The sequence below is a fragment of the Plasmodium malariae genome (genome assembly GCF_900090045.1).
Source record: "Plasmodium malariae genome assembly, chromosome: 7".
Taxonomy (NCBI): Eukaryota; Apicomplexa; class Aconoidasida; order Haemosporida; family Plasmodiidae; genus Plasmodium; species Plasmodium malariae.
Window position 1 is genome coordinate 450,008 of NC_041781.1, and position 17,925 is coordinate 467,932.

Here is a 17,925-nt window from a genome sequence, read left to right on the forward strand (position 1 = left end):
CTTAATTCAAATATCTTAAAAATATCCTTTAAAAAGGTGACAACGCAAAATGAGAAAAAAAAAAAAAAAAAGACCTATATCCAAAATGGTACGCAATGAATGCCTCTTACTACTTCTGCAATTCCAGTTTATACTCACTCAAACTCCTACTCTTTCTCTTCATCCCCCTCCTCCACCTCTTTTTCATTTTTTTTTTAATTTTTATCATACCTCGGAAGTTCAATATCTGTTGTAAAGTCGTATTCAATGGTTGGTATTACTCCTGAAATAAACTTCAAAAGAAATAGCAGATACAAATCGTGCCTACACAAAAAAAATATAATATATATTTGATTAATATCTAACAGTTTTGTGGTAAGTGAGCACACATGTGCGCATACGTGAGTACTTAAAAATATGTACGTACGCATATATATATATATATATATATGCAAATGTGCGTATACCTTGGCTCCTTTTCTTCAGTAACCCAATTTTTTACAATCCTTAACATGGCTTCCGCATGCCTACAACATAATAGTAAAACATGTAGCCGAAAAAACGTAGCATCCAAAAGTTAAAGATATTTTAAAACATTTACATAAACAAATAATTAGTATTTTCGGATAAGAAAGTTACCTGCACGGATGAATAGATGCAGTCATCACTCCCGTACACGGGTGTGGGTCATACTGGATAGAGGAAAAAGAAAAATCATAAATAAATAAATCAGTATATACACATGTACAAATACACAAACACGAGCAAATATATACAAAAAGGGATGTAGACATATGTGAAATGAAGAACATTATGAAAGTATTACGACTTAAAAAAAAATATATAATAAAATTCTCTTCTTTAATATTTATATCTACTACTGACAGTTACTGTTTTGTTACTATAGTCTGCTAAGATATCTTCAAAAATTTTGTCCGATTTTAATGGACTCCCATTCTGAGTAGAAAAAAAAAAAAAAAAAAAAAATTAAAGTGAAACGGACTGAAATAAAATAAAATAAAACAAAATAAACTTAGATACACCTCATCGAATAAAGAATTTCGTGAATTAAATAAATAATAAAATGCATGTGTACTTCATCATATCCGAATAGCCATATCCGAGGAGTTTCGTAATACTTGTCGTAAGTTATACTAACATCATATGTACGTATTTTCATGACATCTACAAAGAGGAAGAATTTAAAAATTCAAAAACGGGGTAATATATAAGAAAAGGATAGAGTACATATACACACACATATATATATATATATATATAATGTAAATGCATTTATTTAGCGTACAACTAAAACAAAAAACATTTGTTTGAAATTTTAAAATTCCTAATTTTACTCTCATTCTCCGCATTTTTAGAATAGTATCCTGCGCTGTCAAGAGCGGCAGGGTCATCTTCCTGTACAAAAAAAAAAAAAAAAAAGGAAGCATACATACACATATATGTATATATATATATATGTACCTGGCTTACTCCATAAACATATATTTATTAAAATGGATAAATTTAGAACTAGAAGACTATATAAAATTTATTCTTAAGATTTCTTTCGATTATAACTTTAATAACGTCGCAATTTATATCAAAGTTATTTATGTCTATAACGTCATCGTCATCGCTGTCCGCATGAACCTGCACAAATTCGAAAGATGTTAGGTGATAAAAACAACTATGTTTATGCTATTCCTTTTTTTCTTTTTTTCTATTTTCTTTCCTTTCTTTCCTTTCTTCTTTTCCTTTTTCCTATTTTCTTTCTTTTCTTTTTACCCTTTCCTCTTTTAGCGGAGCACTTTCGGAAAAATTAAGATCATGTACAACTAAAGGGATTAAACAAGTTAATTTATATGTTCAGCTGCTGGATTAGAGACTTGAATTGTAAGTACATTCTTTTCGTTTTAGCAAATAAGGAAATATTATATATATACATACCTACACACATACGTATGTATGTACATATGTGTACATATACATATATTTATAATTTTCCTATCAGGCCTTACAGTCACCTATGTCCGTGGCGTTATTGTCCTCTTCATAATGTGGGAACAGCCACTCATTCTCAACAACTTCCTGAAAAAATAAATTTGTGTACATGTTGCACCGAGGTGGAGTATTTGCACAAATTTTGAAAAATACATAAGTGAACACACACATATATATATACATATTTTTTTTAAGATTACCAAATCGCGAATAATATAATTCAAGTCTTTAATTCTATGTTTGCACGGGGCATTCTTAGTTATTAGAAATTGCTTCTTCTCTGGTAAATATGGAACAGTTCTGTTTATATCTGCCTCTTGCCTGTACCCAAATATACATATAAAAGAAAAAAAAATATATACTTTAAAATGTTCGTTATTCCTTTTAGTACTAAACATGTCTTTGCTACAACTCATGTCACCATGTTATTAATTAAATTATTACATGTAATTACATATTATTACATTTTAACACATATTATTACATTTTATATATTTTATTTTAACATATGTTAATAAATTTTTATATTTTTCATTGTATATATTTATACAAACTGCACTTTTCTATATTAACCATTCCCATGTTTTAAACTTATAAACCAAAAAATCGCCTGCGTCTACAAATTCCTCTGGGGTTAATGTTCCTAAAAAAGGGTAAGCACGGAAATGCAAAGAAAAGAAAAAGAGTATTACATAGTTAATTGAATAAATTTGAGTAAATACACAAGATGACATATGGGAATTTTTTGTTCCTCATTAAATACTTTAAATACGAATTTTGTGACTTGGATTTTTTTCTTTCTTATCTGTTTACTTTTGTACTTTCTACATTCTATTTTCTATTTATTATTATACTTTTTCTTTATTGTTTATTCTTTTCTCATTCTCATTCTTATTCTTATTCTTATTCTTGTTTTTTTTTTTTTTTTTTTTCACGTCATCAGCATAGACCTTAAGAAATTTCTATTCGCTCCTTTTCTATAATTACAAGAAATACATCTTTTCAATAACCCCTTTTTATTTTATTTTATTTTTTATTGCCAAGTTTTTATTATTTTAACGTAAATTCTTTTCTTTTTATTCAATGGCTAAATGGATGTATATTCCACTAATACGTGTCTTTTTGACGCAAAACATACATTTTTAAAGACACAAAAACATACAGTAAAAAAACAAAAAAACAATACAAAATTAGAATTAAATTTTACCATTTTTAACAAATGAAGAAGAATTTGAGATGGGTTTAAAATACGAATAAACCTTTCGGCATGTGTCTCCTATCTTATGCTTTACATTCAATGGTTCACTCATTCCAGTTTCATAAAATGAAAAACCTTTTTTTTTTTTTTTATACTTGCAAAAATCAAATATAAAATTTTTAAAAGTAAAACTATAAAAAAAAATAAAGAAAGGGGTTCATTACCTCTCCGTTTGTCTTATTCTTTCTTTCTTACTTTGTTTTTTTCTTTCTTACTTTGTTTTTTTCTTTCTTTCTTTTTTTTTTTTTTTTTTTTTGCTATTTAATAAGATATTTTGCAAAATAGCGAATAGGTGTATACTTCTTTTATAGCTACGAAAAACATGACAAAAAGAAAATATCACACATTCATATGGAGTAGTAATTACTACCTGAATTGAAAACTTTTTTTTTCTCTTCTCTTGATTAAGTGGCTCTAATAAAATATAACATATAATGATTGAAAAAAAAAACAAATATCTAACAACTTTATTTTTTTTTATTGCAAACACACTGTTTCAGAAAAATAGCACTTTTCAATAAAGATTATTCATCAAATAAAAGTTAAATTCAAGGCTATAAATTTATTATTATCTATTTACAAAAAAATTATTCTCGACTGTGTGGGTTTAAAAAAATATTTTTTAAAAAGATATAATATAAACATAAAAAAGGAAAAAATATATTTAATAAAATATAAAAAGGTAAAAATAATTTTTCGGTATATATAACAATTTTTATTTATTATGCTACAACTTCACATATGCAACTCTCTTTCTGGGAATACAAATTGAAGAAAAACTCTTTTTTAGCTTCTTGTTGTCAGTCTTATTATCCTCATTTTGTGTTCATATTTTGTTCATTTTTTGTTCATTTTTTGTTCATATTTTGTTCATTTTTTGTTCATTTTTTGTTCATTCTTTGTTCATTCTTTGTTCATTCTTTGTTCATTCTTTGTTCATTTTTTCATTTTTTGTTCATTTTTTTTTTTTTTTTTTTACCATTACGCAGTTATTTCTATTATTATAAATTTCTTTTACGTTTGGCCCACGTTACGATGCAAACGTAAACATTAAAATAAAGCTTAGAAGGTTTAATGACACCAAACACGATTTATAATGTATAATATAAAAATAAAAATATATTTTGTTATACATTTATATATATATATTTAAACAATCAAACGCAAAGCACATTTTTGCCCTTTATGTTTGAGGTACTGTAACCATATGCATATATATACTTTGTGCACTTTTTTTAAACTGCTCTAGCATAATCTCGTTGATCGTATATTTGAGGACACATGATAAAAAAAGAAAAATTTTACTTAATTTAGCGTAAGATTTTGCGTATGCATAATTATATACGTATGTTTTTTTTTTTCATTTTATGTAGGAATTAAAAAAAAAAGCTCATTTTTTTCTTTTAATATATATCATGCTAGCATATATTTTAAAGTATTTCGTAGTTTTTTTGCAAACAATTTTTATTTTTTTTGTTAAATGTTTTGATTTTAGAAAGTATTTATTTATATTTGATAAACATTTCTTGATTTATGTATTTTATTATTTATGCAATATAATATTTACACAGTTTATTATTAATGATTTTTTTTTTTGTTTAAACCCTCAATGTTCTATTTTTTTAATTTACTAAAAATTTTCAAATATATATATACATAATTTTATACATTAGTTTTTTCGATGTACTTAAGGCATTTCGAAACTTTAATTTTTACAGTTGAATGTATAGTAAATGTTAGTACGCAATTTTATAAATACGTATATGCGTAAGTACGTGTATATGCGAATACATATATATCAAATACGTATATATTAAGTAGATGCATATATGTATATATATTTACATTATAAATATCATATATTAACTTTGTAAAATAACAATGCACATAAATTAAATATTACAATACAGCAAAGTTTACCGGATGGTTATTTTAAATAAAATATATAACGTATTAATTTAAAGTAAATTGGATAGAGAGGGAAATATATAAAGTTTCAAAAAAAAAAAAAAAAAAGAAAAAAAATTCCTTTTTTACTGTTTAATATTTTTCTTAATATTACTAAGAAATTTATATGTTATTATACATGTTAAAGTAAAAGCTTAATGTTAAAACGCATTTATTTTAACCACACAATAGCAGTTCATACTATTTATGAAGCGCACAAAAAACAAAAACTTTACCGAATTAGTCCATATCAAATTAATATAAAGTTAAACATAAAAATATATGTGACACAATATATGTAAAGAAACACACCTAAGTAAATGTAGAAAAAAACTGTTTATAGAGGAAAAAACAAATATATAAATTTTCGATGAAGAACAGATTATCAGATAAGTGAAATGTGTTATATATTATGTTGTGAAATTTTTAAGTATTTTAAAAGAGTTTTATTTATTAAAGAATAAAATTAGGAAATCAGAATGTATCAGAGAGACCTGAAGAAATAGATGTTTTGTTTTGCTAGCGTTTTTCTTTTCTTTTCTTTTTTTTTTGTTAATATTGTTTTATCATTAAAAGAATATTTTATTTTATTTAAACCAGATTACCAAGAAAATAAAGTTAAGCAAATTGGTACATAATATATTTTACGATTAGAAGAAGATTAATTGTAAGGAAAAAGGCAACAGTGTCATATTAATAGGGGAAAATGTTTTATAAATTGTGAATATTATATAAATATGTGTGTATATGTATATGTATTTATTTTCTGATAAATGTTTTTGCATAGACTCTACCGTGTTATTAGGGTCATTGTGCAAATGCACGTGTTCATATACATTTTAGTAATTAATGAAAATACTAACAATTTTAAATATTAAAAAAAAAATAAAAAAACACAAATAAATCTTAAGTAAAACTCCCACGTAGGATTTAGCTAATTATATTAAAAAATTTTAAAACACGAAACATTTTTCGAATGATTAATATATCTATAACATACGCCTTTTTGTACATGTGCGTCCATTTTCAAATAAATAATATATATATATATATATATATATTTATGTAAATATATTTATTAAACAAATGCTACCTCTCTTTGTGCATTTTATATGCCCTATTCATTTATGTATTAGCATTTTCGACATCCACATAGTATGAAAATAAAATCCCCATTTTAGTTTAATTTTTATTTTAACATTTTTTGATACGTTAAAAAAACAAATTAAAATTTCTGAGAAACTCTTTTTTTTTTCCGTTTGCAAAATGCTTATCATTTACTAAACAGAACAAGACAAATATTAAAAATAAGAATTATATATATATATAAACAAAAAGAAACAATAAGAGAAAAAAAAAAAAAAAACATTTGAAATATGAAAAATAAATGAAATGGAACTTATTTCAAAGAAAATCAGTGCTAACGAAACATCAAATAAGAAAAGGAAAAAAAATATTGAAATAACAACAAACTTAAAAAATAACTTAAAAAGTCTGAAATTAAGCGAAAGAAATGATATAAATTATTTCGCACAAAATGTAAAAACAACTGATCAAAAGGATGCTGCAAAAAAAAGTACAACGAAACATACGCTAAAGATAGATAAAGCATTAAGGGCTGAAAATGCACCCCACAACAAAAATTTGAACGTTGATATTTCTAAGTACAAAAAGGTATTCAATAAAGCAAGTGTTGATAGGACTGTCAAAGGGCAACAGAAAGACAAAGAAAAGTTAAAGAAAATAAAAAAAAAAAGAAAAAAAAAAGAAGGAGATGGGGAAATATCAGAGGTATACGAAATAGAAAGGGAAGCAACAAATGTACAATCACAACAGGTATATAAAATCAATAATAATGAGTCGATGTTGAGTTCAACGAACGTTGAGGAAAAAGAAGATATTGAGAAGCACCATGAGGAATTAGAAAAACTCGTTAACATTGGTAAGGAACTGAAGAAGGACACGAATCAAATAATTTCAGAACTAAAAAATATTCTTAATATTGTAGAAAATCCAAAGGAACATAATAAAATAGATGGACTTAAGTCAAAAGAGATAAAAATTTTAGATTCGTGGTATTTTGCAAATAAGCTGAAAATTATACCTTGCTTATTTGAAGACAAACCATTAAGTGCAAATCTGTTAAGCTCTTTATATGCTGTTGAACCTTCTTTTAAAAATAAGAAAAATAAAATTATTATATATTTAAAATTTGTGAAAGATAAATATGAAAAGTCATTAAAGAAATGTAGTGAAAATCAAACAGAAGACAAAGGTGAATTTTGCAAAAATAAAATTCTGCATGTATTAGACAATAGTACGGAAAATTTAAAAGAAAAAGAGTATATGAAAAAATTAATTACACTAATTAAAAACGAAAGTAGTTACAAAAATTTAAAACATTATTTCAGTTATCTTTTAACCGTTTTAACTGTTGATACATATGACGTGTTTTTAGAAGAAGATGGACTTGTATGCATTAAAGATATTTTACAGAGCATTGCAAAAAAAAAACTAATAAAAAAATGTATTGCTCTGTTAAGGCAAATTTTAAATATATTGCAAAAATTAAATATTACTCTTGATCATTTAAAAAATACTTTAATAGGTATCCCTATCAATTTTATTTCTAGAAACAAAATAGACAAAAAAAATAAGTTAGACTATGTAACGGATAATGAACAAATAAGAAATATTGCAAAGGAATTAATAGACAAATGGAAACTAGTACGTGATAAAGCATTAAGTGAAAAAAATGTAGATAGTGAGAACAAAGAATTAAAGATAAATGTGGGCGAAAATATGACCAATGAGATAGATAATATTGAGCATGAAAATATCCCCCAAAATAATATTTGCAACAATAGCGATAATACGGAAAAAGTTAAAAGCAGCTCTAATGATATGAGTACAAATAACCTGAATAGTGCAGAAGAAATAACTATTGCAAATAAAACAAAAACTATAGATATTGATCTCAGGAACAATATTTGTGACATTGAAACAAACAATATCACAGTCATGAATAAGACGAAATCTTTAAATTTGAAAAATGTTGATAAGGGAACTGAAAATGTTAAGGGGAGTCCAAATACCTTCAAGTTAAATCAGAATTGTACAAAAAATGCTCTTAAAAAGGATAATAAAAAAAAAATGGACAAATCGAATGAAAGTAAAAATATCATGCTCGAAATAATAGATACTCTAAATGAAGAATATGAAAAGAAGAAAAAAAGACATTTAGAATATAAAAAAGCAAAAATTGAAGGAAAGATAAAAAAGTTTAGTGCTTTAAAAAATACTTCAGAAATTAGCAAAAATGATAATTTGTTAACTGATATAGCAAAAATTAAAATGGTACCTGTGAATAGCACATTAAATAAAAGTCTACACATGAATGATTTTCCCAAACAGCATCATCATAATCAACATCATTTAAATAGCAATTTTTCGGAAATTCGAAATTTAATGAAAAATTATAATATAAATGAAGCATTGAAAACAGAAGCGAGTAGTATGACACTGTCAGCATCGCCATATGAGAAAAAGAATGAAAATTATGATATACCTAATACGAATATAAAGAATAGAAATGTTAACGAATTATTAAAAGAATCATATACTAATAACAGTACTCAAAGGAATGAAACCAATTTAAATAGAAATGTGCAGTCTCAAAAAATGACAAAAAATAGAGAACAATTAGTAGATAAACATGTATATTATAATAAATATAATACCCATGATGGTACAAATATTTTGAATAATACATATACGGAAAATGAAATATATATTAATAATAATAATAATTCCACGTCGATGAACTATAATTTAAATCATTTAAAAAAGAAGCGTGTTTTTTCAAAGTATCCATATGCTACTAGTGAAGATGACCTACATGACAACTACTGGAGTGCGCATAACTACAAAATGAAAACAGATGGAATACATTTTTCTGATAATATGGGTAATGAAGTTGCTGAGGAAAATTTTAGTAAATTTTCTAGCAGTGGAAAAAATGGCCTTTCCGAAAAAAATAGCCTTGATAATAATAATTTTCAAAATGCAACAGAACATACCAAGAATGATTTCACATTTAAAGGCACCAATATCAACCAAGGAAAAACAGTTCAATTTTCCAATGATGATCTTAGTATGCATTCCTATGACACAGGTTCATATGATATTAATTCCATGAAGGAAAACAAAAAGTTGAGCGATGATAATTTAATTAAAGACCCCTTTGAATACTACCCCATTAATTGTGATGATAATAACAATAATAAAAATGGTAGAAATAACAGCAACGTTCCCATTAATAATTTCAAGGATCAAAACAATAGTAGCAGTATCCGTAATAGTAGTAGTCGTACTAGCGGAAAAAATACTTCTGTATTAGGTTCACTTGAAAATTCTTTTATGAATTTGTTAAGCTATAACAGTATGCCACAAAATGAAAGAGACGTGAAATATAATAATATACCTAATTTAAATGAAAAAAATAAAAACGATGTTTTAAATTTATTAAATAAAAACTCGTTTAGTGATACAATTATTAGGACATCACAAAATTTAAATGTACCTGATGAAGTTAATTACAATTATTCCAATAAGGAGAAAAATAATGAATACGAAATGTTTAATATAGCTTCAAAATATAATTTACCAAATATTAAGCATATGCTAAATAGTTCATTGGACGAAATTTTTAAAATATATAAAAGTTTTGAAAATATAAAAGTAAATTACAAAATAGCTGTAAAGGATATTTATTACCCTGAAAGGATATATAATGATAGCGAAGTAATAAAAAACGATATAATTGTAAAATTTAATTATGATAAATTACAAGAAAAAAACAACGTTTCTTTTATATATTTAATATATAAGAATATGTTAAATATGAATGAACATATGAACCATGTTTCAAATATGATCAATTCAAATAATACCCCAAATAACGTCCCAAATAACGCTTCTCGGAATGTGAATACCATTACGAATAAGGAGTTTAATATGCTACCTTTACCTGAATTATTTGCACCAGCAAATTTGAACGAACTGAAATTACCTCCTCTACCCATTTTACCAAATTTGCCGCCTTCACAGAATATTATACCTCCGATTATTTTCCCATACAATAACAATACAAATAAATACCATGAACAGTCATTAAATAGTATTCATATTGTAGATAGTACAACTAAGCATGATAAATCACCTTCAAATAATAAACCTTATAATTCACTGGAGGAATTTATAAATATTTTTGATGAAGATATTCAAAAAATTTTGCTCAAAAATACAGACGTAAGTGCAAAAAAAAAAAAAAAAAAAAAAAGGGAAACATTAGCAAAGCACTATATTACATAGTTATTTTATTTTATTGCATTTTATCGTATATTATCATATTGTTTCTTATTTTATCGAATCTCATGTAATTTTGTTTAATTTGTTAAATTACGAATTTGTGTTCCTCTATTATGTTTTTTTTGTGTGTATGTATTTTTAGTAGCTTTTTTTTTTTTTTTTTATATTTCTCATATTTTTCTTTTTTTCACCCACTTAACAGTTAGTCCATTTATTGATGAATAAGCCTGATGTTGTTACGAAAATGCTGAAGGGCCCACAGTACATTAACGTACGTTTTCTTTTTTTTTTTTTTTTTTGTATTCCTATATAATTATACATTCATATGAAAATTTGTCCAAGCATGTACTGCATGAATTAACATATCCCATATATATATGTCGCGATTATGTATATGTATACATATATATATATATAATATATACTAAATACATACGTTGGTACATAAACATATATATATGTTTCCCCTGTTTATTGCATTTTTAGGAGGCTTTGTGTTCTCTGGAGGAGGAATTAAAAAATTGGAACAAATCGAATTTAACTTGAGAAAAATACAAAACTTCATGAATTTTTTTTTTTTTTTTTTTTTTAAGCTATTTTTTATAGCATTAAATGAGTTTTTTTTTTTTTTTTTATTGCTTATTTAGGTATACCCTATCAAATATTGTTCTTTTTCCATTTTATTTTTTCACCGTATATTATTATATTTTATTTCACCTTATATTGTTTTGCCTTATTTTATTGCACCTTATTTTGTTTTACCTTATTTAATTCTACCATATATCATTTTGAAGTATTTCATTGCTTTTTTAATGTGGGTTTCAAACGTGCACACAAACTAATTAACATTTTTTTAATATTACTACCATGTTTAATTCGCACCTTTTATAACATGGAGGAAGTATACATAAAAGTAAAAATATCCAAATTTTCTGAGAACATGATCATGTTTGTTTATAAAAGCAAGTTATTATGCACATTCATAAATTTTAACGCATAACATTGTACACCTTTTCATTTTACTTCCTTTTTTAAATGCACTGAGTTTTGCGTATTCACCTTTTAATCCTGATATGTCGCAATAATAAGCTACAGAAATATAACACTATATATATTAAATTATTGTAAAAAATAAAAACAGAAAATTTTAATAAAGTTTTCTTTTTTATGCTAAAATCTTACAGCAGCAATAGTCGTACTGGTTGCTCCAGCAATGTGTTAATGCGAATAAAACGAAATTACGCAAGAATACGCGAAAATTATTTCTTACAACATCTTATGTTGTAGAAAGCTTTTTTCAAAAAGGAAAAAAAAAAAAAGAAATATGCTCAAAAATGGCATTTGTTTGGGAGTAAATGTGTAAAAATGGAAAAAAATAAAAATAACAATGACTCTTTACATATATATAAGGAAAGTGGTACACAATTTCTTCGGATTTTCAATTTTTACCCATTCGGGAGGTCCTTCATTTCCTCGGGTAAAGTACACACACATAAATATATATGTAATATACATATTACATACGTATACATAATATGCAAATATAAAAGTATATATATATATGTCTTCACGTGCGTGGGCGTTTCTCCCTTTTCGCTTCAAAATATACCCCAGCTTAACAAAAATTTCCACCTGAATTAGGTTAATTTTCCTCGTGATGAAATTTCTCCGTATCTTCATCTTTTCCTTTTCCCTCTTCTTTATTCGGATCCATAGGAGAGTAATCTGCATTTTCAATTGAGTTATTAATATCATCAGCGTTAGCAACAGATGGAGGCACTTTTTCTTGATTAGCAAAGTCGATTATATCACTGTTGTTTAAAAAATCAGTATCTTCCATTTTATCAAAGTCTTTATTATTATAGTTGGGGTCATTTATATCGTAAAATTCATTTGTTGTCGATACATTTACATTTTCAGAATCTTTCTGTATTTGTTTTTCATTTTCTTGGCTTCCGTACACTTTATTTTTATTTTGTGTAGTACCAAATGACTTTATCATGTCAAAATTTTGAACGTCCTTTTCCAGATCCTCATTAAACTGATTAAGAAAAATGTCCTCGACCTTTTCATGTCCTATTTCCTTTATTTCTTCCATAATATTTAGATCAATTAATTTTTTTAAGGTATTATAATTTTTTGTACTTCCAATTGTTTTAATTTTATCAAATATGGATTCGCATTTCACTGCTTGTTCATAATCTGGGAAATATTCAGGATTTTCATCAGGTGTTAATAGTAAAATGGGAGAATTAGGGTACATTTTATTTAAATAATTTTTCCATTTTAACAAAATCATTGGTAGTAAAGAAGGTTTATATACTCTTGCGAAAAAAGAAGCATATGCAAAATTATTATTAGTTAATAAAATGTCCACACATTTATTTATTTTATGTAATAAAAAGTAACATATAAAAGCAATATTATATTTCTGATTATTCAAACACATGTTACCTAATTCTTCTATACCTATTTTATCTCCTAATGTGGATAAAATTATTAATAAAGATGAAAATTCACTCGTTTTTTTATAACAATATATAGCCATAGGTATATCATTATATACTAATGCAGTATCACCTAAACCTTGGTATTTATTATGTATAAAAGAATTATTTTCTTTTTTTTCTAATTCTTTTATTATATCTACACATAATTGTAAATTACCTATAGATAAAGATAGTTCGAATTTTTTTTCTAAATCTGTACACATATTTAATGCTTTATCTTTATAACCCATTTTTTCTAAAAATAGACTTAATTTATTATATAAAGATTCAGGGATTTTATTTACTAAATTATCAGATGAAACAAAATCTTTGTTCATAATAGATTTTTGATATTGTAAGTACGTAATTGGTAATAAGAAGCTATAAAAATTGTAGTTTTTGTCATGTAGAAAAATCCGGTCGTATTCATATACATATCCACATATGTACAGATATTTATCAATATATGCATATATGTCAATAAATTTCTTTGTATAAATATATAGTCTTAGATTCGTAGAAACGTATAAAAAGCTATCGTATATCCATATGCCGCTCTCAATCGATTCGTTAATTTCGCTCTCAAGTTCAAAATTGTTTTCTTCGTCTATTCCTACATTTTTTGTGCTTTCTCCATTAATGCCAGGAACAGAACCAGCACCCGTAGCAGATGCTTTATTGTAGCTGCCGTTGCTACCCATCATACTGCCACTCACCATGTTACTATTCTTCATATCACTGTTTCTGATATCCCTTAGTATGTTCCCTTCTGCATTCAAATAACTCAATATATATATAGTGTCTTCAGTAGATAAAGCAACATAAGTCCCTGACTCATTCCAGTATACATTTTTCACATTAACATCAATTTTTCTTACCATACTGTAATCAGTCCAATCATAGAAACAAATAAAATTAGAAGATTTAACTCCTAATAAATATCCACCAAATAACTGTGTAATTGTAAAAGATACTTGAAAAGAATGGGTTGAAGTAAAATCTTTATATATGTTTATTTTATTACCCTCATCTTTAATTGCATAATCACCATTAAAAGCCCAAACAAAGAAATCACTTTTTCCATAAGCTTTATTTCTTAATACTTGAGAAGTATAAATATTAAATTCATGATGACCACTTACACATATAAATCTTCCACTTGGATGAAAAGACACATTGGTAGGATAAAAATCACAATTTCCTAATTCTTTTTTATTAACTTTATATAAATCTCCATCATTATATTCATCAAGACTTACATTTTGTAAATTTATAATATATATATCTGTATTCTTTATATAAAGTATTTTGTTTTTAAACATTGTACATATGGGTTTATCGGATCCTATCTGTATTACTACTAACCCTTCATCATAACCTATACATAAATCATTTTTTGTTTTTTTTGCACTTAATGACCAACACCTATCCATATTATAATTTAATGTACTTTCTAATTTAAACATAGAACTATTCCATATTTTAACATTACAATCTTCTGATGATGAAATTATAATAGGTAAATTACTATAATATATCAAACAAGATACATTCTGTGTATGACCAGTTAATACTTGAATACATTGTTTGGTATGATAATCCCATATACGTATTGTTTTGTCATCACTTCCACTTATTATATAGGATGTTTCTCCACTACTAGAATAATCAATACAATTTACACCTTTTGTATGACCTGTTAAGGTAAAATGTGGTTTCGTAACAACTGGAGTATTATTTTGCACACCCCATATCTTAATAGTTTTATCTAAAGAAGCTGATGCAAATATATATGTATCCTTAGGATTAAATTTACACATCATCACATAATGAATGTGATTCTCAAAAGAACATAATTTTTCAAAATTATTTTCATAGTCATATAATTTTATTGTCATATCATCTGCACTTGTTAATATGTAAGGTAACGTTTGATGTACTTCGATATATCTTATATAATCCGTATGATCTTCAAAAGATTTTACTTTTTCAAAAGTGTTATAATTATAAACTCTTAATGTCATGTCATCACCTGCACATATTATCCACTGTTTTTTCTCAATAAATTTTGCACATCTTAAAGGAAACGCAGTTACTTCCACATTTTTAATTGTATTCTGATTAGCGTAATCAAATATTACTAATTTCCCATTATACAATGCAGCAAGAATCCAGGTTTCCGTTTCATGAATATCAACGCATTTTACTTTACCAATACGCGAGTTTAGTTTTTTTTTTATATCTAAGTTTAGAGGCATATTTTGTATGCACGCATATATATATTATACCCGAATAACACATATATAAATTATACCCGAATAACACATATATAAATTATACCCGAATAACACATATATAAATTATACACGCATAACACATATATATATTATGCACGAATAAAACATATATAAATCATGCACATTTAACACATACACATATATATTTATATATTGTCGTAAAAAATATGCCAAACAAGTGATATACACCAAATACGGTAAATGGATGAAATGAAAAAAAATATGCTGAAGGAGTTGGAAGAATTAAATTAAATTATTCGCAATTCACGAAATGTCGAAATATTAAGTTTTTTTTAAAAACCACGTATAATATGGTATACACATTCGCATGATTCGTACGTTTATGTATATCTTCTGTATTGCAGTAAAGTAATCACACTGATAAAGACAATTCTTCAGAAAAACAAAAAAAATAAAGGCAAAATAAAGCAAAATAGGGCAAAATAAAGCAAAATAGGGCAAAATAAAGCAAAATAGGGCAAAATAAGGCAAAATAGGGCAAAATAAAGTAAAATAGGGCAAAATAAAGTAAAATAAAATAAAAAAATTCTTTTCAAGTTAACAGTATTTTTCTTCTGCTTATAATAAAACCCATTTTCTCTTTTTATAATTATTTGCACTTGAAAAAAAAAAAAAAAAAAAGAACATATATATATAGCCTAAAATGAAATAAATTAAAATTGCACAATAATATTGGGGAAATGGTAGCTACAATAACAATAATAGCAATGGTCATGAGATGAAAATTAGAAAATGGCAAAAAAACTAAGGTTACTTTTTACATTCCTTTTTATCAATTGAAAAGTATTCCATCAAAAAATATAAACGAAACTAAAATTTGTGCTTTACAAATGTACAAATTATGAGTGCAAAAGAAAAAAAAAGGAAATAAAAGAGAAATAAAAATAGGAATAAATCCATATATCGATAAAAAGAACCTTGACAAGCATTATATATATATATATATATATATGCTTGTTATGCATAACAGTTTTACTAAATACGTTTAACGCAAGCATGCATGGTATGGGAGTATTCATTTATTTTATACACATGTAAATTAGCAATATTAACTTTTATGCATGAATTAAAAAAAATTAAAATTTTGAAGTTCAAAAAATGAAACAAAAAAAGTGACACAAAATATTGTAATATAGTACGACGAAAATAGTTATTTATTAAACCATTGTACATATGTATATATATATATATATATATATATATATATATATATATACACGAAATAGCCAATTATCAGAACATTGCACATTTTACGAAATATTCCTCTACACCTTTCTTATCAAATGAAGAATTAATATTGAAGTTTTTTTTTTTTTTTTAATTTGATTTTATCTTAGTTTTTATCATTATTATTTTAAATATATTTAATTATTTATATTATTTATATATTCCTATATGTATTGTTCTCAGCAACATCTTACATTATCATATTTAAGAGGAGTGTACAAATCCTGAAAACATATATTTATTTAAATCGTATTAATACTTATATATATGCGCGCTAATGGTATTTTTCACTACCTCTATATAATTTAATCCGTAATAGGATAAGAATTATTCTTGTTATTTTTTTCATATTTTGTTTAATAATTTTACAGTTTATTTTATATCATATCATTTATCTTCCGTATATATAAACCCCGCATTTTCATAACGCATACTTTAAAAAGGAAAATAAAACCAAGTGTCACCAAACATGACATTAAAATACGATGACGTTAAAATGTGATGACATTAAAATATAATGGCGTTAAAATGTGATGACATTAAAATATAATAGCGTTAAAACATAATACCATCAAAATTTAAGTGTTTTTTAAAACTCATAGAATAATAACAAAATTGTTAATATAATTCTTGTAGAGTTTTTTGTGTGTATACCTAGTACAACTAATTTTAAATGTTATGAAGAATCTTAATTCAAAATTTATGGAAATATTTTAAAGAGATTAATTTCTACGCCCACATTCTTAAGGTTGAAGCTGCATTTATACGTTTGAATACACATATATATATATATATATATATTTATATATGTATGTATATATATAAACATTTTCGACTTTATTGAAGAACAAAGAAATAACCCTGATTTAAGGTTATATTGACAACTGCTTAAAGGAACGAAACATTCTGAATTGACTTTATATCAATACAAGTTAATTTTACTTTAAAACAACTTATATGAACAGACGTAATTCATCATTCGAAAAAAAGGAAAAAAATAAAAAAAATTAAAGGTATTTATTATATTTTTATTAACCTTCTTATCAATAAAAAATAGGTTATTAAAAGTTTAGAATTTAAGGTCATGTTAAATATCGTTTTATTTGATTTTTTTTTCTTTTTCATAATGGTATAAATAAAATATGAATTATGGAATTAAATCGTTTTTTAAAGAGTATGGTAGAATATATATTTCCCTATTTCTATTTTGTGCAATTTTAGATTTATATACAACACGAACATAGAAAAAGGGGTGCATAAATTAGACTATATATTCATATATATATACACACGTACACATTTACACATCAATAACTATGTATACCTACATACTCAC

The 17,925-nt window shown here is 25.1% G+C and overlaps 3 protein-coding genes across 3 annotated transcripts; 1 reads left to right on the forward strand and 2 right to left on the reverse strand.

The window, feature by feature from the left end:
- Positions 1-194: 194 nt before the first annotated feature.
- ATG3 (autophagy-related protein 3, putative) lies at positions 195-3,290 on the reverse strand (the record flags this gene model as incomplete). Its single annotated transcript, XM_029003900.1, has 12 exons — positions 195-303; positions 447-506; positions 619-671; positions 865-936; positions 1,076-1,164; positions 1,335-1,395; positions 1,519-1,629; positions 1,765-1,814; positions 1,998-2,067; positions 2,181-2,301; positions 2,554-2,623; positions 3,188-3,290. 12 exons carry the CDS (start codon positions 3,288-3,290, stop codon positions 195-197), a joined length of 969 nt encoding a protein of 322 aa, XP_028860643.1.
- A 3,287-nt stretch (positions 3,291-6,577) lies between these two features.
- PmUG01_07017300 (conserved Plasmodium protein, unknown function) lies at positions 6,578-11,101 on the forward strand (the record flags this gene model as incomplete). The annotated part of the gene is made up of 3 exons (XM_029003901.1): positions 6,578-10,495; positions 10,758-10,826; positions 11,042-11,101. The coding sequence occupies 3 exons, from the start codon at positions 6,578-6,580 to the stop codon at positions 11,099-11,101; spliced, it is 4,047 nt and encodes a 1,348-aa protein (XP_028860644.1).
- Positions 11,102-12,197: 1,096 nt separating this feature from the next.
- SEC27 (coatomer subunit beta, putative) lies at positions 12,198-15,302 on the reverse strand (the record flags this gene model as incomplete). Its single annotated transcript, XM_029003902.1, has 1 exon — positions 12,198-15,302. One exon carries the CDS (start codon positions 15,300-15,302, stop codon positions 12,198-12,200), a length of 3,105 nt encoding a protein of 1,034 aa, XP_028860645.1.
- Positions 15,303-17,925: the final 2,623 nt, after the last annotated feature.